The 25,905-nt window shown below is 41.6% G+C and overlaps 2 protein-coding genes across 4 annotated transcripts in view; one reads left to right on the top strand and one right to left on the bottom strand.

Moving 5' to 3' along the window:
• Positions 1 to 17,173, top strand: part of MGAT4A (alpha-1,3-mannosyl-glycoprotein 4-beta-N-acetylglucosaminyltransferase A) — a 56,190-nt gene extending 39,017 nt beyond the window's left edge. For both annotated transcript variants that reach the window (XM_079972801.1, XM_079972802.1), the window contains 8 exons: positions 252 to 366; positions 1,872 to 2,002; positions 3,578 to 3,685; positions 4,513 to 4,706; positions 9,560 to 9,638; positions 11,142 to 11,208; positions 12,268 to 12,380; positions 13,643 to 17,173. In XM_079972801.1, the coding sequence (XP_079828927.1) occupies positions 252 to 366; positions 1,872 to 2,002; positions 3,578 to 3,685; positions 4,513 to 4,706; positions 9,560 to 9,638; positions 11,142 to 11,208; positions 12,268 to 12,380; positions 13,643 to 13,669 (834 nt within the window). In that variant the 3' untranslated portion in view covers positions 13,670 to 17,173. The remainder of the gene's footprint in view (positions 1 to 251; positions 367 to 1,871; positions 2,003 to 3,577; positions 3,686 to 4,512; positions 4,707 to 9,559; positions 9,639 to 11,141; positions 11,209 to 12,267; positions 12,381 to 13,642) is intronic.
• Positions 17,174 to 18,528: 1,355 nt separating this feature from the next.
• On the bottom strand, positions 18,529 to 25,870 carry UNC50 (unc-50 inner nuclear membrane RNA binding protein). 2 transcript variants are annotated; one of them, XM_079972979.1, is made up of 6 exons: positions 25,545 to 25,870; positions 22,798 to 23,081; positions 21,729 to 21,849; positions 20,781 to 20,920; positions 19,844 to 19,945; positions 18,529 to 18,904 (listed from the first exon to the last, which is right to left on the bottom strand). In XM_079972979.1, exons 1-6 carry the CDS (start codon positions 25,790 to 25,792, stop codon positions 18,768 to 18,770), a joined length of 1,032 nt encoding a protein of 343 aa, XP_079829105.1. In that variant the 5' UTR covers positions 25,793 to 25,870; the 3' UTR covers positions 18,529 to 18,767. The 2 variants fall into 2 exon arrangements, with proteins under 2 accessions (XP_079829105.1, XP_079829106.1); XM_079972980.1 differs by having other exon boundaries at positions 25,730 to 25,798.
• Between the last annotated feature and the right edge of the window lie 35 nt (positions 25,871 to 25,905).

The following is a 25,905-nucleotide window of genomic DNA, read 5'->3' as shown; positions in this document are numbered from 1 at the left end:
CTAACAGTCATTCTATTAACACCATGACTTCTGCTTCTACAACGTAACCTCTTCTTCTCTCTGTGCTCCCAAGAACATTTGGGGGGGGGGGAAGTGAGGGAATAAAAGTTATGTTAATGGAATGCATTTGTTGGATGCAGCCCAAGAAGTTCAAATGTACGTTTGAGTTTGAAATGTGGTTTGCCTAACACACTCTTTTTCACATTTCATTTCTTCTTTCTTTTGCTGGTCTTGCTCTTTGGCTCCCTTAGCTTGAGGATGACATTGTTGTCAAGCAGAATTACTTCAGCACAATAAAAAATTTTGCGCTTCAGTTGTCATCCGAAGATTGGATGATTCTTGAATTTTCTCAGCTGGGATTCATTGGTAAGAGAAATTCCTCTTTAGCAGGTTTGAAAAGGGCAGAGGAAGGGGTGTATAGTGGGGGTGGTCTGCCCCGGGTGTCCCCACTGAGGGGGGCGACAAAATGCTGGGCAGCACTCACTGCGGGGCCTGCAGCACACCTGAGCCACGCGTCTCTCCAGGGGTGACGCGGTGGCTTGGATGCCCGCAGGCTCTGTGCTGCTCCAAATGGTCTGCCGGCCGCCTCCCCCTCAGCTGTAGGGTGGCTGAGTGGGAGGAGACAGGCAGACTCCTCGGAGGCACCGCGGAATGTCCTGCCCCGGCATGCGCACCACCCCAGGTGCCTGATTGGCTTGCTCCGCCGCTGGGCAGGTGCAGGGAAGGGTGGAGAGAAGAAGAGAAATCCAGAACTATGGCAGAGAATCCTCAAAAATGTCCCAACTTTTAAAATATGGAAATACAGTGAGTTTTTAATTTTTTTTAATTTTGTGACTTTCCCTGTATAATTCCACATATTCAGTTGCACGCTGATTGTTGTGACAGAATCCAGCTGCTGAAAGTTAGAATAATTCTATAGCAGTGGCTGCCATCTCAGAACATGAAAAATTTCTATTTGGGCTCCAGTAATTTAAACCTATTTCCCATGGACTTGGTTCTGTTTTTTGTTTTTTTTAGTATTGTATTGATTTTCTATGGTATTTTTTGTTTTTGTTTTTGTTTTTTGTTATGCTCTATTTGTTATAATTGTGAAAAACTTATTTTTTTAAAAAAAAATAAACAAATGATTTCCCGTGGAAGTTAGGCTCAATGCAGAGCTTCCCTCGTTTTAGAGGTTTCCCACTACAGCTTTCCTGCCTTTATCAAAGCCAGTGACTTCAACCTTTCCTTTTCAATATGGTATTCACTTGACTGAAGAGGGCAGATTCCTCTGCTCTCATTGCGATGCTCCTACCTTTGAAGTGAAGAGGGCAGTGCTTGTGGGCAGGGAAGCTTAAACTGCAGTCTTATGGCTCCTGTACGTGCAGAATGTCTATTGATCAGATTGAATGAGGAACCGGAAACATTAGAGCTGTAGATCTACCACAATCACGCATGTGATTTTCAGTGCAGATTATGGGAGACCAATTTTTCAGAATTGTAATTTTTTAAAAGAAGCATTGTTGAAGACATGAAATGGGTGGGGAGAAACATAGCACATGTTCAGTTTTTGTTAAATATCCTATAAACCAAGGAATATCTGGGTAACTTTCTTCCAAAATTCTCAGTCTCTGCAAACCTTCTGCCCCAAATTCTTTGAGTGCCATCTTTTCTTTTACTAGTTTGCGTTAAGATTCTTTAAAAAAAGCAACCCATCAAATCTTCAGAGGTGAGGGTTTTTTGAGCATCAGATATTTATATATAATAGCCTGCTTCTGGAATTTCTGTTACTTTTAGTCATACTAGCTAAAGTGGCTCTTTGGGGGTGGCAAGCTGAATTTGCATTTACAAAGCTCTGGATAGCTGCTGATACAACTTCATTTTATTTACAGGTAAAATGTTTCAGTCTCCAGATATTACACTCATTGTAGAGTTCATATTTATGTTTTATAAAGAGAAACCTATTGACTGGCTCTTGGATCACATTCTTTGGGTGAAAGTTTGCAACCCCGAGAAAGATGCAGTAAGTTTTGAGTGTTAAGTATTTCTCATAAATACTGTCTTATGTGAATGGCCTGGTTTGCATGTAATGCAAAGCCAAACCATGACTTAGTGTGAATGAGCAAATGGAGAGAAGATTGTGGCTGCTTTGGTTCCACCACTGCACTGCTGAACAAAGCCATGGCTTGGCTTAGTGCAAGGGTGAGGAACCTGTGGCCCTCCAGATGTTGCTGGTCTACAACTCTAATCTTCCCTGACCATTGACTATGCTGATGGGGGCTGATAGGTATTAAGAGTTCAGCAACATCTGGAAGGGCACAGGTTCTCCATCACTGGCTTAGCATGTCATCTGAACGTGGGCTGATGGTTTAGCTCTCTCCAGACGAACCACCAGTTCTAGACAATAGGAGAAACCTTGATTACAACTCATGCTTCACCTGGAAGGAGATAAACCATGACTTATTTCAGCACAGTGCAGCAGTGGATTGACCAGGGAGGAGCAGAACAGCCACAATTTCCTCTCCAGGAGCCTACAAGTGTGCTTGTTCACACTAAGCCATTCTTTAGTTTAGCATTACATGTGAACAAGAACAATGTAAGAAGTCACTTTATTGTGGATATCTCTGTGAAATAAGGGTGCTGCCATCTGGAAGCACCATAAGAAGAAGGGAAGTGGCGTCTCTTCTTTCGCACATTACAGCACATTATAGTGAAACAGAAGCATTTACTATTCTGTGAAATCTGTGGGAAGCTCTGATTTGGCAACCATTATCGTACGGGGGAAATGGTTTGTCTTAATGAAAAAATGAAATATAAACATAATGGGGTGCTACAAAAGTAGTGGCCAACAACCATTTTCTAATTTCTTCAGACTGGTGAGGATGTAAAATGATTATTTGAAAGGTTGCAAGCAGAAGTTAAAGCCTTTTGTTTGTAGGGGAGCTAAAATCTCTAAAAGGTGTATTTTATTATGGCCTCCAAAGAAACCTGAGCACTTGACTATGTTAAAAACAAAGTTCCACGTCTCAGACTGTGCCTGTGCAGATGGCATAACTGCTAAAATTAGCTGAAGAGTTGCACAGAATTACTCATCACCATGGTTCTTGTAATAGACTGTAATTATGGTGGCCTGCCGTCTGGGTGTTGTGATTCCTTTGGCACTGACACTGATCTGTAATACTGAGCTACAGATGTGAATCATTCTGGGTGCAGCCTTCTTGGTTTCTTCCACACCGTAAAACCCACTTTGGTCTACTGACTGCTATTGATAAATTCCTGCTTTCTGTTCAAGTTGGGTTGCTATGAGAGGGGGGTGATGGACTGCCTTCCTTGATAGTTAATATTTCATCGCTTGGCACAGGGTCCTTGATCTTTATGTGGGCAGGTTGTGCTGTTCCTTTAGTGACAGTAAGGTTTTGTTTTCTCCTTGGATGAAAGGCAAGGCATCAAACAAAACTACGGGGCTATGGAAGGCCGGCATCAAGAACGCTGCACAATATTTTGGCTCACTTATTTTTAAGTCATCATGCGTAAGGATAGCGTTTAACTTGTTCTGCATTACTAAAGTCTTCCGCCACACCCCAACTTTTCTTTTCAGAAACATTGCGATAGACAGAAATCAAATCTCAGAATACGCTTCAGGCCTTCACTTTTCCAACATGTGGGTCTTCACTCCTCCCTAGCGGGAAAGATACAGAAACTTACAGTGAGTACTTTATGCTTCCTTTCCTTTTCTTGGAAGACCAGGTTTTGCAACTTGCATACTAATCAATCTTCTGGGTAATGTTGCAAATTACAGCTGTCTCTGGCTACTGCAAGGCCCCACGGTTGACGATCAAATATGATAAAGCAAAAGTGCCACTGGTTGTGATGGGTCTACAGCTTTTTCTCCTATTCTTGTAACCCCCATCTTCACCAGAGGTTCCCCCCACCCTCCAGAGTAGATTTTGGGATACATGAAGGCTAAAGAGGGATGGAGGAGCAAGAGTTTCATTGTGCAGTATTGTCAGTGAGGGAGAGGATATTATCCCTTGTTTGCTACAGGGTAGAGGGAAAAATCTTGTTCTTCTCATCTCTAATAAAAGCTGTCTTAGAATCATAGAATCATAGAGTTGGAAGAGACCACAAGGGCCATCGAGTCCAACCCCCTGCCAAGCACTCTCTCTCTCTCTCTTTTAAGTAAACTTTCTTAAAATTGTAAACTTGTTGATTCATGTTAATTGACTTTGAATTTTTGTTTAACTGCAAAATAAGCCAGTAGCAGGGAGAAAATATATTATGGCTGATGGCCAGCTTGACAACAGAGAGAGGATCAATAATAACTGCAGAAAAATCAGAAAAGGAAAACAGGAGACTGAACAATAGACTCCCAACGTGTGTTGAGGAAAATTTCCTGGCAAGGGAAATGTTTAATGCCTCTTGATAAAAGCTGCTTCAGGCAGGTTTTTTTGCTACAGCTAACTGAAGCAGAGTCTGTTTTGCATCTGACCTCTTCTTCGGTTCCTAGCTTAATGAATCTTAACGTCTTTTTAGGATAAAGACTTCCTGAAACCATTATTGCATAAAATTCATGTCAATCCACCTGCAGAGGTTTCTACAACTTTGAAGGTTTATCAGGGTCATGCTCTTGAAAAAGCCTACATGGGTGAAGATTTCTTTTGGGCTGTTACACCAGTTGCTGGAGATTATATCCTCTTTAAATTTGACAAGCCTGTCAATGTAGAAAGGTAAGTGCTTCCATGAAAAAATGAAGCTTCTGCTTAACGGTGTCTTGAAATGAGGTTGGAATTACAGTAAATCGACCAGCTTTATAAACAATTGTTCATGGCATCCAATAGAATGATTAGTCTGCTTGTTGGACTTTTTTTGTCAAATGTTTGGTATTTTAGGCAAAAAAAAGCCACACCGGTTGTTTAGAATTAAAATAGCCCAGTTGTTATTTGTGCCATTTTGGAATGCAGATTGCAAATTTGGCTCTGTGTAATGTCACTTTTCTTCTTGCAAAGAAAAATTTGTGCAGGAAACCATTTTGTACTATTAGGTTAGGATAGAAGTGTACTGTTAACAGCTTTTAAGTTCTATTAAGTTCTAAGTGTATTTAGCACTCAGCTTTAATGTTTTCATGCACACATCTCTACGGGAATTCTTTCCAGTTTCCGTTGCTTAGACATGCTTATTAATCCTGTCATGAGGTTGGAAATGAATTTTGCAGAAGACCTTCATGGTCATTTAAATTAAATGCTGGTGACTAAGCAGAAGGTTATATCTAAGCAGAAGGTTAAATGATCAGCTGGGTTATCAAAATTTCACATTGGAATAGGTCCTTAGGAATCTGACAGATGAAGAGTCATCCTTGTTTTAACATCACTGACCATGAACTTGTTCTCAAAATATTACAGCTGTGGGTTAAGAAGCAACTACTTGCTGATTTCTGATTCATCCACTAGAGATATTGCTGGCAGAGCTTACTTGAAAAAAGTTGAATTGTGGGTGCCCCACCAAGGGGGAGGTTTACAATTGCCAAATTTTGTGTTTTGTGTAAACATCACAAGATGTTTCTATGGACAATTTGTAACCTGTCGCAACTTGCACTCCACCTCCACCTCACTTTTTAAAACAGTAAAATTGATTTATCTTTTGAAAGGTACTAATTATATCATGCTTCTTTATGATCATTTTGCAATACCTTGGGCACAGAGTTGGGGTGTCTCCCGCACCACCTCAATTCAAATAACAACCCAGGGGCTATAAGTGGTCTGCAAAATTAGTTTATAATGCTATAAACTAATTTGGGGTAGTTAAGTGCGCATGGGCAGCTGTTAATCTGGAAGGATGAGAAACAAGACAAAGTTAAGTTTTGCTGTCAGCATGGCAAAATAGACGTAAGTTGTAAAATCACCTAGCTTTACCAACACCCCCAAACTGAATGTTATCTTTTTGAAAATGGAAACTCGTAATGTCACACTGACATCCATATTAGATAATAGGCAAGGTTATTTCCAGTTTTATTTGTCTTTCTTTGATCTCTACTGCAGAGAGAACATAGCAAAATGGTGTTCAGAACACTAAATATTACATTTTCAAATCCTACATCAAGCGGCTTCAATTATAACTGATTTTAAAAATTAACAATGAGAGGCATAGGACAGATTCGATAATTTTCTCTCCTGGTTTCAACAAAAAGGGAACATTATTTCAAATAAAGGAAGATCAGTTTTATATTCTGTTTGAACTATTGGGTTAGAAACCACAGATTTCATGAATTAGTCATTTTTAACAACCATTAAAAACTCAGTCATAGATGTCTGTCTCTGGGAGATTGTTACTGATTTGTTTCATGTTGACAAGGAAACTATTAGCTGAAATGCTGAAAAATAAGCTCATTTTTTAACAGCTGCCATCTTGAAATAGGAATATTTGTAACACAAGATGCTCCTTAAAATAGGAGATGTTATGTCCTATTGTATATTTTACAAAATTGTGTTGATAACGTTAATGTGTGCAGCAATCAGTTTTGCCAAGGCAAATGTATTATTAGGACCAGGGAACCTTTTCATATGTAAATGTGTATCATATGTTGTAAGGAATGTTACCTGAACTCTTAAAGGTTTTACAGTGGTACCTCGCAAGACGAATGCCTCGTAAGACGAAAAACTCGCAAAACGAAAGAGTTTTTCGTTTTTTGAGTTGCTTTGCAAGACGGATTTCCCTATGGGCTTGCTTCGCAAGACGAAAACGTCTTGCAAGTTTGTTTCCTTTTTATTGAAACCGTACATTCAGGGGGTGCAGTTGCGACTTGACTTCGAGGAGCAACTCATAGCACGCGGTGTGGTAGCCTTTTTTGAGGTTTTTGAAGACTTTGGTGATTTTTGAAGCTTTTCCAAAATCCGTGCTTCGCAAGACGAAAAAAATCGCAAGACGAAAAAAATCGCAGAACGAATTAATTTCGTCTTGCGAGGTACCACTGTACTGACATTTCTGTGGAGGTTCAAATGGTTGAAAGCGGTGGCTAAGGACCTTCTTCACCTTGATGTTCCTCAAGCAACAGTAAAGTTTGTCATGGTGTTTTGTGCAAAAGTAGCATTTCCATTCAAGTTAAGTCTTCTGTTTCATTCAAGTCATAGGGGCTTTTTCTACATTGAAGAGATCTTGCTGCATGGATTCAAAGATATGTACAATATGAAGATGTAGCTGTTTTCCTTAACTTAAAGTTCAAAACAGTTCTGAAGTAATATTTTGTGTGAAGATTGCTTACAGTATATTAAACAAGGCAGCAAGTGACAGATTTACAACAACATGTTGTTGTGTATACTGATGCCAATTAATCTGTGCTTGTGTTCTCATCGTGCATGTGTAGGAATTGAGTCAGCTTTAATTCATCTCTTTTGGACTATTTATATATGTAATTGTATTCAGCCATTCAGGTTTCAGATGAATTTCTATCTACATCTATTTTTTGGCCATCTGCTTGGTAAATACTACTTTACAACTGCTTTGAATTTTAAGATAAGGGAAGCAGTTGCATATATGTAGATGGAAAGTACTGTAATTTGAAGCTGTGGGATGGAGTATTTCTTTGAAATAGAAGCTGCTTATGTAAAATCAATAAAATTAGAAGAATTAACTTTGCATGGAAATGTTTCCTGAGAAGACACAAACAGAATAATCCTATGACTATTTACCTGGAAGTTAACATGTATTAATTGAGACTTTCTCTCAGATAAGTGTGCATAAGATTGCAGGAACTTCATTTCACTATTGGTCAAATGAATGGTTACGGGGGGGGGGGGGGACAAGGAACAGAATTGCTTACATACATTGTACTTTACTTTCTGCTATCATGCTGTATTGTGTAAGGATTTATAACTGTACAGTGGTGCCCCGCAAGACGAACGCCTCGCAAGACGGAAAATCCGCTAGACGAAAGGGTTTTCCGTTTTGGAGGCGCTTCGCAAAACGAATTTCCCTATGGGGTTGCTTCGCAAGATGAAAATGTCTTGCGAGTTCCCGCGGTCCCCCCCCCCGCTTTTTTGCCCTTTTCCTAAGTCGCTAAGCCGCTTATCAGCTGATCCGCTGATAAGCCGCTTCTCAGCTGATCGCTAAAAGCCGCTAGACAGCTAATAGCGCTAATCCGCTAAGCTGTCAATGGGCTTGCTTCGCAAGACGAAAAGAACGCTATACGAAGAGAATCGCGGAACGGATTCTTTTCGTCTTGCGAGGCACCACTGTATAGGCAGTCCTCTTTTTTACAGCTTGCAAGTAACAGAAATAAGTGAAAGTGATTTATATTTAGGGGTTCTTTTGGTCAGCTTTTCTCATGATTTACTTGAAATCTGCCCAAACAATTGTGCCCTTTGGATCGCCAGCCCAGAGACCTCCTGTTGCTGTAGCTTGTTGGGCTCTTCCCAAGGCATCCTCCACCCCCACGTTCCTGCCTAGGACCTCACACTTCCCTCTAGATAGGATGTCTAGTTTGCTTTTAGGTTAAGGTTCCCCTTTGAGGAAAGATTCACAATTTTCATGTCACTGTCTGTGCATGCCAAAACAGCACTCCTGACAAAAGATCTAGATTTGTTTAAAGCAGGGGTAGCTCACCTGCGGCTTACAGGTGTTGTTGGACCAACTCCTATCCATAGCTATTGACCATGCTGGCTGGACTAATGGGAGTTGATAGTCTTAACAACAAATTCAGGGGGCAAGGTTACCCATTCATGGTTTGAAATTACTGAATTGATTTGGGGGTTGTAATATAAACATACTTCTTATTTAAACATACAGTGGTACGTCGGGTTAAGAACTTAATTCGTTCTGGAGGTCTGTTCTTAACCTGAAACTGTTCTTAACCTGAGGTACCACTTTAACTAATGGGGCCTCCCACTGCCGCCGCACGATTTCTGTTCTCATCCTGAAGCAAAGTTCTTAACCTGAAACACTATTTCTGGGTTAGCGGAGTCTGTAACCTGAAGCGTCTGTAACCTGAAGCGTCTGTAATCTGAGGTACCACTGTAGTTGAATTCCTTCCAGGCATCCTTACACTGATAGCGGTTAAGAACATACAAATCTCATTTGGCAATTTTAGTCCATTTTAGTCCTTTGACAACTGTGTACAAGAACCAGGGGCAGTATTCAACTAACATATATCATCAGTGCAAGGATTTCTGCCTTGGTAATGAGACTTCCCCCCGTCCTCCTCCTGGGTGCACTCCAGCTACCCCAAAATCTGCTTGAGAGTGTTGGAGGAACCCCTAGAACAGATTGAGGGAGCATGTAGTGGGAGGAGAGGTGGAAAACCTTCCATTGCACAAGCAGAAATACTTGCACTGATGGAACATTTAGTTAGCACCATGTTGGATACAACCCAATGTTATAATCTTTCAACGTGCTTTCATTAAATCTTTTGGGTGTCATTGGCCAGCAGTCTTTTCCATACTTACCTGGGAGTAAACCCCTTTGAACACATTAAGTTCTAAGTAAACAGGATTTTGTGGGGTTTCGGTCTTTTAGGTGGCCTTTATATGTTTCCATACTTCTCATTAGCCATGACAGATCATCTTGGGCTTCTTAATCTTCACATTTATAGATTCCTATTCCACAGCGGCAACCCAGAACATCCAGGAGATATATTCGTCAACACAACAGTGGAAGTGTTGCCTTTTAAGGTATGAAGACAGAGAAGTCTGTCTCTCCCCCCCTCCCAACCTTGTATTTATCTTAAGGGTAAAAATAAGTATCTTTCATACATGACACTTCTATTGATGTAAGAGAATGTGGGTTTTCTCCCTCCCCAATGATAGAACTATTAATCCCACCAAATCTTATCTAAAAAAACTGGAATAAGGAATGTATATTTCGAGAAGACTGACATTCATGATCTAAGTGTAACCTACTTAGGTAAACAAGAGCTGCCACTACCAACTGAATGCAGAATTGTAGGACTTGGTTTAGCATTTATAGAACTTAGCTTGTGAAATTGACTCCAGTGGCCTTATCAGCCTCAGGATTCTTGGGAGGTGATAACAAAGGCCATACAACAGTTGTGGTACAATTAGGGCTAAGAAGAAAGGGCGACCGTTCTATTAGTAGTGTCCTCTCCTTGTGTTCCCCCTAAATCTGATTGAGGGGTTCTTCCAATTCTCTGGAGCTAGGGTTGCCATATCTTGTAGAGCAAAAAAGAGGACAGCCTGAGCCGCTGCCAGCCTGAGCTGGGGAAAGAGGTGCGCACGCTTGGGTTGGTAGCAGCCACGGCATGCAGAGCAGCCTGCGCCACCCCCCAAATAAAAACGACTCCCCGCAAACCCAGACATTTGCTTTAAGATGTAAAAATCCCCCCGGATGGGCATGTTGGCCCCCAAAAGAGGACATGTTGAATGCTGCTCTCTTTGCATCTGCACAAAAAGTAAAACTTTATTTCTTTCTCTTTTTTAATGACTCTGTTTGGGGGACTTCTAATCATGATTTGTGTACAGAACAAAGGGACCCTGCTGTAATATAGAGTTATCGACTGATCTGCTTATTTCTGTGACATCTTTACGTGTTCAGTCATATGTGCTTTTCTGCCTTTGTTCTCAATGAATTGTTTTTTTAAAAAAATCATGAAAAATTGGCATTTAAATTGTATACATTTTGAGGCATATTTCCCATAAATGTGTGTTGTGTACGTTTAAGTCCTAAAATATGCATCTGTATGCTTTTCTATGCATTCTCCCCTAGAATATTCAGAGTAGAATTCAACATCGTGTTATGAGAAAACATTTCATCTGTGTAAGCATTGCAGTTTGCCAGACAGAATACCCTCATCTCCTTCCCCTACATGCTGTACTGAGGGTTCTCCTGACCCCCTCCCAAGCCAATTTCAGACTTTGGGGGAAACCCCATTGTGCAGGGCTGCTTCCACTGACAGGCTTGTTACGTAGGTGAATCCTGCCCCCATTTCCCCCATAAAATAAGCATTTTTACATGCAGTTTTTAATCTGAATGCCATTGCAAAATCCAGAGAAGTGTGTTTGATCCTTAGACTGTTGTCCCTTCAGTGAATGAGGCCAGAAACGGTGAAATTGGGTTGTTTCCTTTTTTAAAATGAAGACCAAAATTCTTCTCTATCCCTTATGTATCGCTACATTGGCATATAACTAATACTTCAATTTTTTTATCTCGCTTTTCAGAGTGAAGAGTTGGTATTAAGCAGAGAAACCAAAGAGAAACGATTGGATGATGGGTATTTCAGAATAGGTAACACTGTGTAAAAGAAAGAAAAAAGAACTGTTTTTACAAAAATAATCATCAACAAAACTGTTTTGTAACTGAGGTCCCATTTGCACTATACATTTAAATCAGTTTCATACTACTTTAAACAGCCATGGCTTTCCCCAAAGAATTGTGGAAACTGTTAGTTGTTAGAAGACTTCTGTTCCCCTCACAGAACTACAATTCTCAGAGTTCCCTGGGAATAGAGATTGGTTATAACGCTACTCTGGGAATTGTAGCTCAACACCTGTAACAAGCTACAATTCCCTGAATTCTTTGAGGGAAGCTATCACTGTTTAAAGTTGTATAGTGTAGATGGGGCTTAAGGCAACTTGTCTTATGGCCTGGTCTTATCTACCAAAGCCCCACAGAAGTTTGGGTGATGGCAGCAGAAGCCAGACTCAGTTGAGCAGCAGTTCACTTTTTGGTGTTGCCAAGTGTAGGAGAAGGGTACCATGTAGCATCCAACAACTGCAAGGGATGAAGGAAATTCTTGATTGTCCTCCTATATTGTTAAAATAAACTCTGGATAGCTAAAGTAACAAATCGTAGTACCAGTTCTATATTTTTACAGGCTGACTATGATGCTGCTTTTAGTTGAAACAGAGATAATTTATGATATGAACAGAATAATGAGATTATGGTAACCCTTTATCTAGAAGTTTCAATTGAGAACTGAGATTTTAAAAATATGTAAGCTGGAGTATTTATTTATTTTGCACGCAAATCTCAGTCCCAAATAAAGAATATATTTGGATGAATGTTGAAAGTAATATATAGGGTTTGGGGGTGCTGTTTTTTAATTTGATTTATGAGGCATTGAAGTATTGTTCAAACTGAGGCACAAAAATCCTGTTTTTGTGAAAAAGTAGATCTCTGACTGCTTCCACAAACTCTTACCTTTTCCTGTGTTGCCTTGGGGACTGCCGCAGTTGTGAACCCATTTCAAAACTAAATACAGTAGACTTACATGTAATATGTTCTTATGTGGTGGCTTGCATTGGCTGAACGTTTTCATTTAGAATGCCTTTTTGCTTTCTGAAGGCAAATTTGAAAATGGAATGGCAGAGGGAACAGTTGATCCCAGTCTAAATCCAATTGCAGCTGTCCGGCTTCTAGTAATACAAAACTCATCTGTCTGGGCAATTCTAAATGAGGTAAGATTTCAACAGAATGCCTTGTATGACTAGAAAACCAACCTTCAAGCCACTTCAGGTTTAAGCCTCACTTTAAAAGAAGTGTTTTGTGACATTCCGAGTCTGTGGGACTATTGTGATAAACCTCTCAATGCTGGCATTTTGCAGACAGATTTTAGTCAATTGATGTGGCTTCCAGACACAAGTGATACACACTGTGGTTGTGTGAAATGCTGATGACACAAGCTGACATCTCTCTCTCTCTCTCTCTCTCTCTCTCTCTCTCTCTCTCTGTGTGTGTGTGTGTGTGTGTTTGCACGCTGCTTTGAGAACACTTGGGCACTTGCCTTGCTGAAGCACTCTATGACAGGGGTCAGCAAACTTTTCCAGCAGGGGGCCGGTCCACTGTCACTCAGACCTTGTGGGGGGCCGGACTATTTTTTTTGAGGGGGGGGATGAACAAATTCCTATGCCCTACAAATAACCCAGAGATGCATTTTAAATAAAAGCACACATTCTACTCATGTAAAAACACGCTGATTCCCAGACCGTCCGCTGGCCAGATTTAGAAGGCGATTGGGCCACATCCGGCCCCTGAGCCTTAGTTTGCCTACCCATGCCCTATGACATCCTAGTGCTATTAAGTAATTTTTGAATGTTAGGTTTGAACCAAAGGTGCTCTTCTCTTCATATCCAACCCAGAAGAGGTGTCTGCTAGCAGATGGAGCAGATGGCAGGGTTTGTGATCCCCCCCTCCCTGCACCACCTCCCATGCTGTTCCAGATAATTCCCAAATCCTAGGAAGTACTTTTGGAAGGGATTCAAAAAACAAACATTTTTCTGTTAGGTGCTGGAAGTTCTGCTCAGCTTCCCTATTATCACATTCAGTTTGAAAAGCGTTTTAGGAGTCTGCTTTGTCAGCTGTATCTGTGTGGAAAGCAACAGTTTAGATCAGCTGGGATGTTTCATGGTTGTGGGACAAGACTTTGTTATGACAAAAGGCAGCTTACAATCAAGGATAGACCTCCAGTGTTTCCACAGCAAACCGACTGGTTTATATTTAACATTGAAAAGGCATTCTTGTGTCAAAACACATGCATGCAGTATATGCACACCCAGAAGCCATGTTTAGTCTCTGCTGTCAAGCAGCTTGTAGAAAATGTGGTTCAGTCACACAGGGGTGGGGGGGAATTACAAGGAACTGTCTTTTACTGCAATGTGTGGTGGTCTTTTTCATAAACAGGTGTATATTTTACCAGCTGCTTTTCAACTCTGCATTGCAGATTCATATTAAAAAGCTCCCCAACTGATCAATCAAGAGGAACAAACAAAAGAGATCTTCATCTTTTGAAGACTTTTCTACAAAATCCACCCCCCCTCCAATTGCAGAGTGAAGTCACTGAGCATGCACCTTATTTCCAACTCTGACTTCTCAGTGAAACTACCTCTTGTGAAATCTACTGTAGTTGAGAAGATAAGACTCAGCAAGAAAGATTTATTACAATCTAGAAACTGACCGGTATTATTTATCTTGGATCCATGAGTTCCTTCATGACTCTGCTGCCTAAGGATCACAGTATCCCCGATCCAAGTGATAGGGATACGCTACATGGAAGTTGTACATATTGTTACATTCCTCGAAGATGAAAAAAATATAAATACATTTTATGAAGGGGGTACTTTTTGGAGGTCCATTTATTTTGCTAATTCAAGCCCTCTTTTATAGATTATCAGGGATATATATTCAAAAGCATTAGGGGGATTTAATTTATTAAAATGATTTGAAAAGTACATATTTTTATGCAGGTAATATAACTCGATGCAGGTTTTTTTTTAAACGGATTATCTTACTTCTTGGGTTAACACTACATTTTGCTTTGGTGATGAAGTGACCATATTTTGTAATATACTGCCATGGTTAGGAGAGTTAAATGGGAGTTTAAAGATGAAGCACTTTTGTACCATACCAAGAACGCAACTTTAAAAAGTTATCCTGCACAAAACCCATTGAAAGTAAATGTGATTTTGCATAGGACAACTTCCCCTATGGCTTATGCCCAAAATCTAGGAGATGTTGTTCAAAGGCATAACATGCAAGGACTTTGAATAGCATTACTTTCTAATGTTCACAGTCCACAATATGTAATCGTAGAAAGCATGTTGAGGAGTTTTGTACTTCAGTATGGTGTGTGAATCTGAAGTTTGATTCATCCTCTCCCATTAAAGGGAAATTTTGATAATGGATTATTCCTTTTTAAACCTTTGTACAATCTTCCAAAACACAGCCAATTTATTCATTTGGATAGAAAAGCGCTCTGTTTCCGCATTTACAGTTTTGTTTTTGCTTCACATCCCGTTTTGTATGATCTCTGCGCATTCTTATGGAATGACTTAAACTTACCGTTTTATTAGGGATAACAGTGGAAATAGGTAGATACACAGTAACCTCAGCTGAGCTTTTTTAAAAATGTGATTTGTCTGTCCTTACTTTCAAGTGTTAAAAGTGATTTTTTTCCCCTTTAAGAGGGCCCAGCTCCCGCTAAAAGCATTGCACTCCAGCTGACTGAAGCAAGGGACATCATGTGATTCTAGATGCTTGTTGTCTTTTGTACTTCAAGGAAAAGAAGAAGAGATCCTTGCTTGGTCAGTAGCCTTGAAGAGAGGCAATTCTAGCACTTTGTGCTCTGCAGCACAGTAAACACGCAATAGTATGTAATAATAGTTTTTAAAGAACTCTCTTAACCCTAGCCAAGATATGAGAAGCTAAGTTGTTGTTTTTTTTACCTCAACTGCACGCCTGTCACTCATGCAGGTAAACAGAAGTTTACTTAAGTGGTGGTAGTTTGTTTCATGAGCTGAACCGTAAGATAATTCTGCATCTTGGATGCCAGCTTTGCCAAAAAAGAACGGTCTGCCTTCTCTCAAGGGGTGAAAACGATTTGTAAAATTTATGCAAATAGGTGTCTGCCCCCCCATTTTTTTTCTTAAAAGTGTCATAATAATATACATTTTTAAATCAAGTTTCAAATTGTTCAAGATGTTTCCACAATAGAGGAGGTCCCCTCCCCATTTTTTTTTTCTTGGTTGAATCTGTCCTATATTTATAGACTAGGTTTGCTGAGACTCTTTACTTCTCCGTTTGGCTGGGAAGATAAGTATGCGCTTAAGATTTTATCTTGTTTTACTATGTGTGTTGCCCAAAGAATGACTGTTATTGGGCATCGAATAAAAATAGTTAAAAAATAAAAAAGAGAGAGCTTGTGTAGCATAGTGGCCGAGAGCCTGTCTTCAAACATCACCTTCCATGAGATCACTGGGTGGCCTTAGGTAAGCCACAATTTCTGTCTTAGCTCCACATCTGAAATACAGGCATAATGAGGCTGCAGGGTGGTTCTAAAGATTTATGAGGCAGTGCAAGGCACTTAAAAACCCAAAGTGCTACATAAATGCTAAGTATTTACAATTGTCATTGGGAAAAGTCGAATGCTGTCTGTGGTGCCAAACTTGCATTGAAACCAGTGTTCGCACAACAATTACAGGAGCAAGTATTTATGCATTTTGAACCAGTGCTTGATGATTTGGTAACACCACTGGCCTACTTGAAGGTAGGGGGATGTAGGAGAAATTCCAAGTCCATGGGGCAAATTTCTAAGCCAACTTTGTATGTGTTTTGCATGGGGGATAATATGCAGACCTGTATCTCCAATTTGATTTGCTCTGAACAAGCTTTGTAACAGCCCTGGTCTTCCACTTAGCATAGCAAAGCATGGGGGCTATAGCTCCTCATTAAAGGTTGGCAGTATTGCTCCCAAGCCTGTATGCCTAAATGGTTTGTAAAAATGTGTCAACAGTTGGTGGTATGAATTAAGGGGTTGTTTGATCTTTTGCTACATAGTATTACTAAATCCCAGAGTCCATCAATCAACAACCCCCTTCTAAGTTCATTCCGTTTGTGGCAACTACCCTTCTAATGCCCCTGATTTTTGTCTGCCAAGTGATCAAATTATTGCCTAGAAACCAAAGTGTTGTTTTCCTGCTTTTACCTAGCAAGTCCAACTGGGCTTACCCCCCCCCCCCCAGCAAATGCAACCTAATCTTCCACAGTATATTGAACATGTTGATTCTGGGCTGGGTGGGAGAGAGAACACAAATCAGCTAAAAGCAGGGGACGTAATGCAGAGAACGTGTGGCGAAACAACCACCAAAAGTCTCCCCTTACTCATTGGAAATAAGAAAAAAAAAATCCTGTCCTGCAAATGTAAGTTAACTTAATCCAAAACTTCTTTATATCTCTGGCCATTCTACAAAGATGACAAGCCTTTCAAATTAAGTCACATTCCCTGAAGATCAGATTTGTGCATCACTTGTATTTGCTAAGGTTTTAATATACTATTGTGAATGTTTATAAGCCTTAAAAATAGCTGAGTAGGATGACAGCCAGCAGGTTTGATTTCTTGCTTTTATTAGACTTTGCTAGGAATGATTACAATTTTGGTAAGTGAATGATGTCAGTAGTAATTAGTTCACCAAAGGAGAAATGATGCCCCAACTCCTTATTCCCAGTCCGCTGTGTGGTTGCCAATTTCTGTTTCTGTGCTCGTGGAACCAGCAACTTTGCCCCTACAGCCAGCCATGTTTTCATTAACCATTGACAGTACTTGCAGTACAATTTATTTTTTGGAGCTAGGTTTTGGTTTTGTTAATCTTGCTGCTATATTTGAAAACCTAACTGGGTCATGTTAACCGTGCCTTTCATCAATGTTCTATGTGCCACAGCTGCCCATGTAATATTTGAAATAAATATTTTGAAAAAGCATTATTGAATTCTTAACCTAGTGAAAATATGGAACTCTGTACAGAACAGCTTTTGGATCGGAGCTTTTTTTGATACACCACTCTACCATTTGGGTTCTCTCCAAACCCTCTTTTTCCAAGGCTACTTTAGAAAGGTGCATACCGGGGTGGGTAACATGTGGCCTGAAGCCCAAATTCTGCCCAACTGCAGGTACAATGGTACCTTGGTACTCAAACAACTTGGCTCCTGAACAAATCAGCTCCCTAACGCCACAAACTCGGAAGTAAGTGTTTGTTCTGGAAATCTGTTCAACTTTCAAAATGTTCAGAAACCAAAGCACGGCTTCTGATTGGCTGCAGGAAGCTCCTGCAGCCAATCGGAAGCTGCGCCAGATGTTCGGCTTCCCTTAAAGTCATTCAAAAACCAGAACACTCTTCCGGATTTTGGGTGCTGGGGAGCCAATTTGTTCAGGATCTAAGGTACGACTTTATTGTTTACTGCTTTCAGTTCTGAGATCACTTTTATTTGGCCTTGAAACAGTTTCTATGGAAGTGTATCAGCATCTGTCAAATCAAGGAGGCATTGAATAGCTTGCTTCCGTGCCTTTAGATGGATGTATACCCCTCCTTCATGAGAGAGAAAAACAGGGCTGTAAGCTACAAGAAACAAGAGCAGTTCGTATCAACCAAACTTGTTTCCTTTGGGATGAAAATGCTCTTTTAAAAACCATTTTTAAGAGTGTTCTTTTTCTTTTCTAAAGAACTTGCAGTGCCCCACTCCTGCAGAATTTCCCATACACCATACCCCTGGTTTGTCAAACTATTGGGAAATGCTGTGCAAGGAGCTCTGCAAGCATTGCCAATTCACAATACAGTGGTATCTTGGTTCCGGAACTTAATCCGTTCCAGGAGTCCGTTCGACTCTCAAAACCCTTCGAAAACCAAGCCACGGCTTCCGATTGGCTGCAGGAGCTTCCTCCACTCAACTGGAAGCCATGTCGGATGTTCGGCTTCCGAAAAACGTTCACAAACCGGGATTCTGTTCAACTTCCAAGGTACAACTGTACTTTGAAAACTCTTTACTACTTTGCCGTCTACACAGAAGTAAGCCTGCTGAATCCAACTGGGTTTACTCCCAGGTAAAGGGATAGAACAGTAGCCAAAGAAAGTACTTCCACTAGCACAAGGAACTACCTCCCTCACTTTCCATGACTGCTTATATATGTTTTCAGGAGAGAGGGGAGTTCAATTGTGCAAGCAGGAAATTGTTGAGCTAGCAGAAGTACTGTAGGAAACTGTGCTTTGTAATACTCATATTTGTTAACAAAGCTGTTTACAAATAGCGGAGTCAATGCCTTTTCAATGTTGCACACAGTTGTTCTTAAAAAATATTTATTACAGTAATGTACAACTTTTTCATTAGGAAGGGACTGCAAGAGAATACAGAATCACTATAAGTCTGCAGTTGTAAATACATTTTTTAAAAACCAAAACTTTGTACACACTGATCTACAGTGAAGAATAAGTTATTTACAGTAATTTACAGGAGCACCTCACCTTTGCTGACAGTGGTACAAGAGCCAAGAACAAGCAATCCATTATAAAGGCTGCAGTTTATTTCACTCTGTACGTATAGAAAACACAAAGCATTTTTGTGAAATTCCATCCCATCGCTAATGAAACCACATAGAGCAGGATGAGAAGTGCAAACGGGTAGAGAAGGATGACTGTGTTCTTCAGGAATGGCAAAGCTGAAAGTAGGAGAGAGTTTCAAAAGTGGGAAAGCATGCAATTTTCTGAAGGTGCCAATGGCAAGGAACATCACAATCATCTTAATATTGACAGTCCTCAACAAAAAATACATGCCTAAAATAATTGTTGTTTCCAGTAAATGCATGCCCTCCCATCCTTTACAGAAAAGAAAACCTTGAAACGGGTGGCCTTCCCTGAAGTCATTGGATTATTAACTCCCAGCACCCCCAGGCAGCATAGGCATAGGATGCAAAGCGCTGTAGTGCTGCAAGATATAAGACACGGCCACATGTCTTCCCTCCGTTCTTAAACTTCATCTCTTTGGAATCTGGCATGTTCATAAATATATAACCCAAAGGATTGCACAACTGGCCCTGTGGAGCTTCGACCTTGTTTCTTGAGCAACAGCAACTACCCTCCAACCATGCTGCATCACAAAACCATATTTAAAATTGAGTGAAAGTCCAGAATTTCACTGCCTGTTGCCCAACTGATACTGCCAACTCTATCCCAAAAAACAAGGTAGAGAAAGGCAGGTTTGTAGAATGCAAAAAATACTAAGGAAATCCCCAAGGGGGAAACCCTCCCCCACCCCACCCCCCAAAAACCAGAAGGCTGACTTTACACATTCTCACCCACAGGGACAAAAGCATGCATAGCTGCAAGCCAGTATAGCTTCTGTTAGCTCCACATTTGCAAGCGCAGTACTTTCACAAAGGGATGTAGAGTCACGTGGCAGGTCAGTTAAAGCCACTACATATTACACAGCACTTCAAGTAACAATGCTGTGCAGAGCTTGTAGAGTTGCTGTCAGAGTGAGCCCTCCCCTGATGCTTATCATAAAGTTTACTCATACTGAAACAGAGATTTAGCAAAAAGGACTGGGAAGAAGGCACTATTCTTGTTGCTAACTAGGTTGCAAAGGCTTCGATACTTACCACTGTACCCTAGAAATGTCACGTAGATGTAATAACCAATTGCAGTCAGCCAGAAAGTATTCCCAACGAAATAGCCAATAAATGAATTCAATAAAATTACATCTGAAAGAGAGAAAACCAATGTTTCTTAACCCAGTGAACTTCTGCTCACTAAAGGTCCCAAAAAGGGTGCTGTGTACCATTGGCGTGTTGCCTCCAGCAGAATACAGAAACAGGCTGGAGCTCACTGTGGAAAATCCACTATGGGACACTTTAGAGAAGGTCCACGGAGCTCTTCAGCCGCTGGCTGATCCAAAGCGAGCTGCTGACCAAGTCCTTTAACAGGCTAACCTTGCCTGAAGCCATCTCCAAACTCACATAAGCAGGGCCTAAGCACTTGTCTGCCTGCCCTCAGAGGAGGCAACTGTGAACACACCAAAAGGGTCAGATCAAAGAGCAACTGCCTCAGCCAGAAACATCATGTCTCCCCACTCCTCCCAGACCAGCACTGAGCATGGTTGTGAGGGAACCCAATCTGGAAGACTCCTCGGGGGGGGGGAAGCCTGGTTGTGGTACTAAACTGTGGCATGAAGCATTGCCAGGTTTGCAGACTCTTACTGTCAGAAAAGAATACCACCCCCAACTAGCCCAGGAAATAGGGGAAGGAAAGGGAGGGAGAAAACAGAAGGGGGGGGGCAAAACCTCCCTTAAAAAGAAACAAGAGGCAGCGACTAGCCAGAAACAGAGCCTAGCCAGTAGACCTCTTGGTCTGGAAGGTAGGGAGTTTCTCCTCCTCCTCCAGAAGAAAACTGCAGGATTTTGCCTCTCTGATCCTGCAGGAGCCACCATCACTATAGGGCGGGGTGCCCCCCAGGATCCTCCAGGTGAATTACAGTGTCAGGACAAAGCAAGAGAAGGCAAAAAATGTTTCAAGTCAGGAAAGGGAAGGTTTACTTACAATGGATGAAGAACAGCTGTATGAAATGTAAGATGACGAGAAGTGGATAAAAAGCATTCAAATGAACATCAAAGGCATATCCCCACTCTACGTCACAGTCTCTGTTCGGGTGCTTTGTCAAGTACTTATTGGAGATGAACCTTGGGGAGCCGGGGGGGGGGGCAGGGAGAGAATTCAGAACAGACATGTTAAAAAATAGTATGCAAACTTCGACAGTTTCAACTTTTTGGCAAAATTACAGCCTAGAAAAATTAATCCTTGCTATTTTCCATTTGTCCTATTCTGAAGAACACAAATGCATTTATGGACTTACAGGGCTCTGGTAAGGATTACTGAAAACACTACAACATAGGAAATGTTTCTGATTACCTGGAAGCCAGCTAAACAAATGTACATATCAGTAAGAAGACTGCGGAACCAGGGCAAGAGGGGAAAGGTTCTTCCTCTATCCTATAACTGATGCAATATGGTTTGGTATATACTAACTCTGAATGTACTGTCCTAGTAATTCTGTAGTCCCAGTCCCTTGCACATTTTCTCTCTCGCTGCAATGCACAAATATTTTAAATATGAAAATATTGATTAACATGGCAGCCAATTTAACAGCTGCAGTGAGTAGTTTTCCATCTCCATGTTTCTTCAGAAACATACATCTCCATGTTTCTTCAGAAACATACCCTGATACTAAAGTACATAACCGCCCAGCATATATACTTATACCTTAAGTATTCCCTTTTTGCCAGATTTTGAACCAAAACCTTCTGCTAGAACAGCACTACACATCTAGCCCAGAGATGTGAAACATGTCTACTTAAACCCTTCTTCCTTACAAGTAGACAAGCTTAGGACTGTAGTTGAAGGTTCCAGCAATCATATTCTATACAGCAAGATTCAAACATGTAAAAAAAAAACACATCCAATTCTACTCAGGTTGTTTTAAAGACTTACCACATGAAAGTTGCTATTAGAAGGCCAACTCCTACGCAGTCTATAAAGATGACCCAGAGCAGCAGCTTTATCATTTCAACAAAGCCCAAGCCCAACACAAAGCCAAATCCTATAGTGGATACTGAAGGAGGAAGATGAACAGCAGAGGATTAACTCTTGACACGAAAGTAGGTTGAAACAATACTCATATGCTCTCAATTTTTCTTTCACTTAATTTTACTGGAACAATACTTGTAGCATGTTTAGTGCTGTGCTGTTATAAGGCTTACAGCGTAAAATTGTTGAGTATATGAATACAACTAGAATTTGCAAGAGTAAAATGTGTGGGCTGAGTTCACTACATGTACACAAAGCAAGAAATGGGCAACTGTGTGATCTCTGGCACATGTTTGTGTAGGATGTGGGACATCAACACAAATAAAGTTAAACCTTTCTGTTCATAAAAAAGCTAATCACACATTGTTGCACAGTGCAGAAATAAACAAACCCACAATGTAAGTTCTCAGATGGCAGAATTTCTGCCTGCCTCATAATTTTGCCAGGGTAATTGGATTTTTATCACTTAGGGCAGGCATAGGCAAACTTGGCCCTCCAGATGTTTTGGGACTACAACTCCCATCATCCCTAGCTAACAGGACCAGTGGTCAGGGATGGTGCGAGTTGTAGTCCCAAAACATCTGGAGGGCCGAGTCTGCCCATGCCTGACTTAGGGTTTGTCATTCTTCGTCACATGCCAGGGATCACAGAACTGAGAATTTTAAAACCATGCAATGCACAGAACAGATGTGCTGTGGACTTCAGTATGAAGTAACTGAAGCCAAAATGTGAGGGAATCTTTATCAGTGTGGATGCGGCAGGTATTGCAATCATAGTTTATTCACTGCTTGTTTTCATGGATGAGGCGCAAGAGGGAATGTGTAGGAACATATGTTCCCCACTGAATGAAATTATAGAAGCATGGGTTTTACACAGAAAAAGCTACAGCAGTACAAATGATGTATTTTTCTGGAGCAAGCCCAGCTCTGGTCTATTCCCTGTACAGTATTCAATAAATTTCTCAGGTACTCACCGCATAGCCAGATACTCAGCAACACAAGGAAAGCTGGGTCATCTCTTGCCCACTGGTCTTTCGTTTGTTTCCTGTAATGGAAGTTCCTGTACACTTTCTGTGGTGAAGTGAACAGATACAGCATCTGCCACAGAGCAAACTCAAAGTCCATATGCCGAAAGTGAAGGAGTCTCCTCAAGTATTTGTAGCGCTTGAACCCTGCTGTGTGCCTGGCTGCCTCCCTAGAGTTTAAAGAGCCGTTGTCATGATCTAGGGAATTAAGAGACGTGGTAGGCAACATCTTGCTGAAAGGGAAAGAAAAGAGACCAATGGATTTAAAAAAACAAACAAAACAAAGGTGCAAGTTATCACATTTAGGTTACAATCCTTAAACACACATATCACAGAGTGAACACCATGGAACAAATTGGGGATTGCTGCCAAATAAACAGAGAATTTTGCCATAAAGCATGTCACAGGCAAGGTGAGTCTTTGTAATAACAGCTGAGCAATAATAATAATAATAATAATAATAATAATAATAATAGGGAATGACTTCCAATGGAAGTCTTTTGAAGCTCAACTGCAGACATGCTCCCTTGGAATCTAGTGGATCTTACTGCCCTCTGAGCAGGCTTAGAATGACATGCCCTTGTCACATGACCCCACTTTGTTCTTTACCCTACCTGAAAACAATGCAATGTAACTGTGATGCAATGTCTTAACAGTGGACACAGCTCATATCAAGTTCAAGATCTCTCAGTAACTGCATAAACTTGGGCACCTGCAATCTCCTTTGCTCTTTTAGAAGAGCAAGGACATGGATGCAATCATAACCATATTCCTTCCTTCCTTAGTCCCAGAGGGCTTTGTGAGCACATAATTCAACACTTGGCAACTGCATACAAAGCTCCATCCTACTCTTTTCTACCCACAATAGGCTAAAAGTCTGTTCAAAATAGAGGAGGCATCAATGTAGCTAGTTATGGTGGTATAGCAGTGGATAAAGAAAGTTGGCAGAAGCAAGCAGAAGGAAATGGAACAGGCGAACAGAGCTGGGATGAGCAACTGCCCTTCAATAATCTGTACAACTACTAAAGAGCTTGCTTTCAAGTAATGCTGCAATCACAGAACAACCATTGGCACCAACTGGACATCCAAGTAGAGGTATTTAAGATCACAGATTGTTTTCTTAAATCCACTTTGTCCTGTTGCCACTGTTAACAGCTTGCTGCAACCCTGACTCTGTGGCTGTTACATACATGCAAGCAGCGGGGCTGTCAGGGCAGGACTTCAGGGCAGATGTTCAGGACTTCATCCAGCAGAGTGAGCCAGAGAGCCTCCAAATGCATCAGGGCTGGCTTATCACATTTTGAAAAATATGATACAATACACAGCATCATTTAAAGATAACCTCCCTCCTTTGTGGAAGTACTGACTATTCTCCTTTTGGGCTTTCCCCTCCATTAAATGCTCTTCCATACAAATAAATTCCTTCCACACAAAAAAACCTGGGGTGGAGTCCTTCTTCCCACCATCTAGGCCTAGTTCAGATGTAGCAAGAACCCCACAGCTCAATGTTGCAGCCACAAGCCTTAGTCTTGAATACTCCCACTTGACCTTTGCCTATGATTAGAGATGTATTTTTCTGGTACCAAACACATTTTCCATCTCACTGAAAATGAGGCCTAAGCAAGGACCAGATCCTGCACCATGACTTCATGAAGCACCTCTAAAGGCTTCACCACAAGCTTTACAAGTTTGTTAACAAAGCGTTAAAAATCAGTCTCCGCCATATACATTTCTCAAATGCCAAGCAACTCTGACGAGTAAGAATTTAAAATGAACAAGGATGAAAGTTCCAGCATCATGCTGACAAGAAAAAAAGCAAACAAGCAACAAGCTAGCTACTATCCCCTCCCATGACTTACAATACATCAGGCATGTCCAACTCCCAAGAGACTGTGATCTACTCCCAGTATTTAAAAACTGGCAGTGATCTACCCATTGTCATTTGAGTGAGGAGGAGTGTGCATGCATAGGGCGGGTGGATTGCCCAGAGTTGTTGAGCTTTTTAAGGGGATGATTGCAAAGAGTTTTTTTAGCTCTCCCCCCCCCCCAATAACCTTTTGTGCATGATAAGGATCCCACAATCTACCAGGAACAGCCGGGGATCTACTGGTAGATAGCGATCTACTGGTTGGACATCCCTGCAATACAAGATTCCCAAATGGCCAGTTAGGGCTGGAAATGGAGAAAGCACAGTGGACATGGATGTGGAAGGAAAGCGAGCCAGTCAAGGAGACTGGACAGGTAATAAAAGGCAGAGAACGAACGTTTGCAAAGGTGGTGAAAAAGGAGGAGGAGGATTATTTATTATTTATACCCCGCCAATCTAGCTGGGTACAGAACAGAAATAGCCAAGAAAAGACATAACAGCCCGTATTTTGAGAATATGCCACCCCGCCAGCTGACTGGGTGAGGTTTGTTTAGAGTGGATAAAGTCAGGGAAAAGGCAGCTGGTCACTTTTAGCAAAAACCCAACGAGTTTCAAGCAGCCTGCCCCACCCCACCCCACCCCACCTGGTGTGTCAGTGGCTGAGTGGGTATGGATAATTTCACACGACCTCAAGTGCCCCCTCGTTAACCCTGGCTCGACACGGGTGTAGGGGGTGCGTGTGAATGCGGGGAGCAGGTGCTGCTGAGGGAGGGGCCAGAAGGAGGACGCGGAACCTGAGCGTTCCAGAACCCCGAGCGAGAGAACTCACGGAACGTTCCGCGGCCGCTTCCGCTCCGCGCAGCACTGCGGCTCCCGGCCCCGACGTCCTGCGTCCCTCACGCGACGACGCTTGGGGGGGGGAGCGGAAGATAGAGGGGCGCGCGCCTCTCCTCCCCACCCTCCCACAGGAGCTCGCCTTCTGCCGCCTATCAGCCGCCGCCGCTGCCAACTCACAGCAGCTGATCTGCGTGTTTTCCTCAGTAACTTCCGGTAAAAGGGACCCCCCCCAAGGCGCATGCGCGCTGAGGTGTATGACGGGTAGGCCCCGCCCAAAACGGATGGGGGAGAGGACGACGGTTAGACATCGGTTGCGCACACAGAGCTTTAACACAAAAAAGGTTAGAGCAACC

Source organism: Podarcis cretensis, assembly GCF_951804945.1.
Source record: "Podarcis cretensis genome assembly, chromosome: 4".
NCBI lineage: Eukaryota > Metazoa > Chordata > Lepidosauria > Squamata > Lacertidae > Podarcis > Podarcis cretensis.
This window is presented reverse-complemented; position numbering and strand designations above follow the sequence as displayed.

Bases quoted from the DNA above. Each gene is read 5' to 3' on its own strand.
- UNC50 (XM_079972979.1), bottom strand. From the start codon at position 25,792: ATGCGCCTTGGGGGGGGTCCCTTTTACCGGAAGTTACTGAGGAAAACA. The intron at 21,850-22,797 runs GTGAGTACCTGA...TTCCTCCTTCAG, and splicing joins GCTGAGTATCTGGCTATGCG to TATCCACTATAGGATTTGGC. The intron at 20,921-21,728 runs GTAAGTCTTTAA...CGGCTCCCCAAG, and splicing joins CTAATAGCAACTTTCATGTG to GTTCATCTCCAATAAGTACT.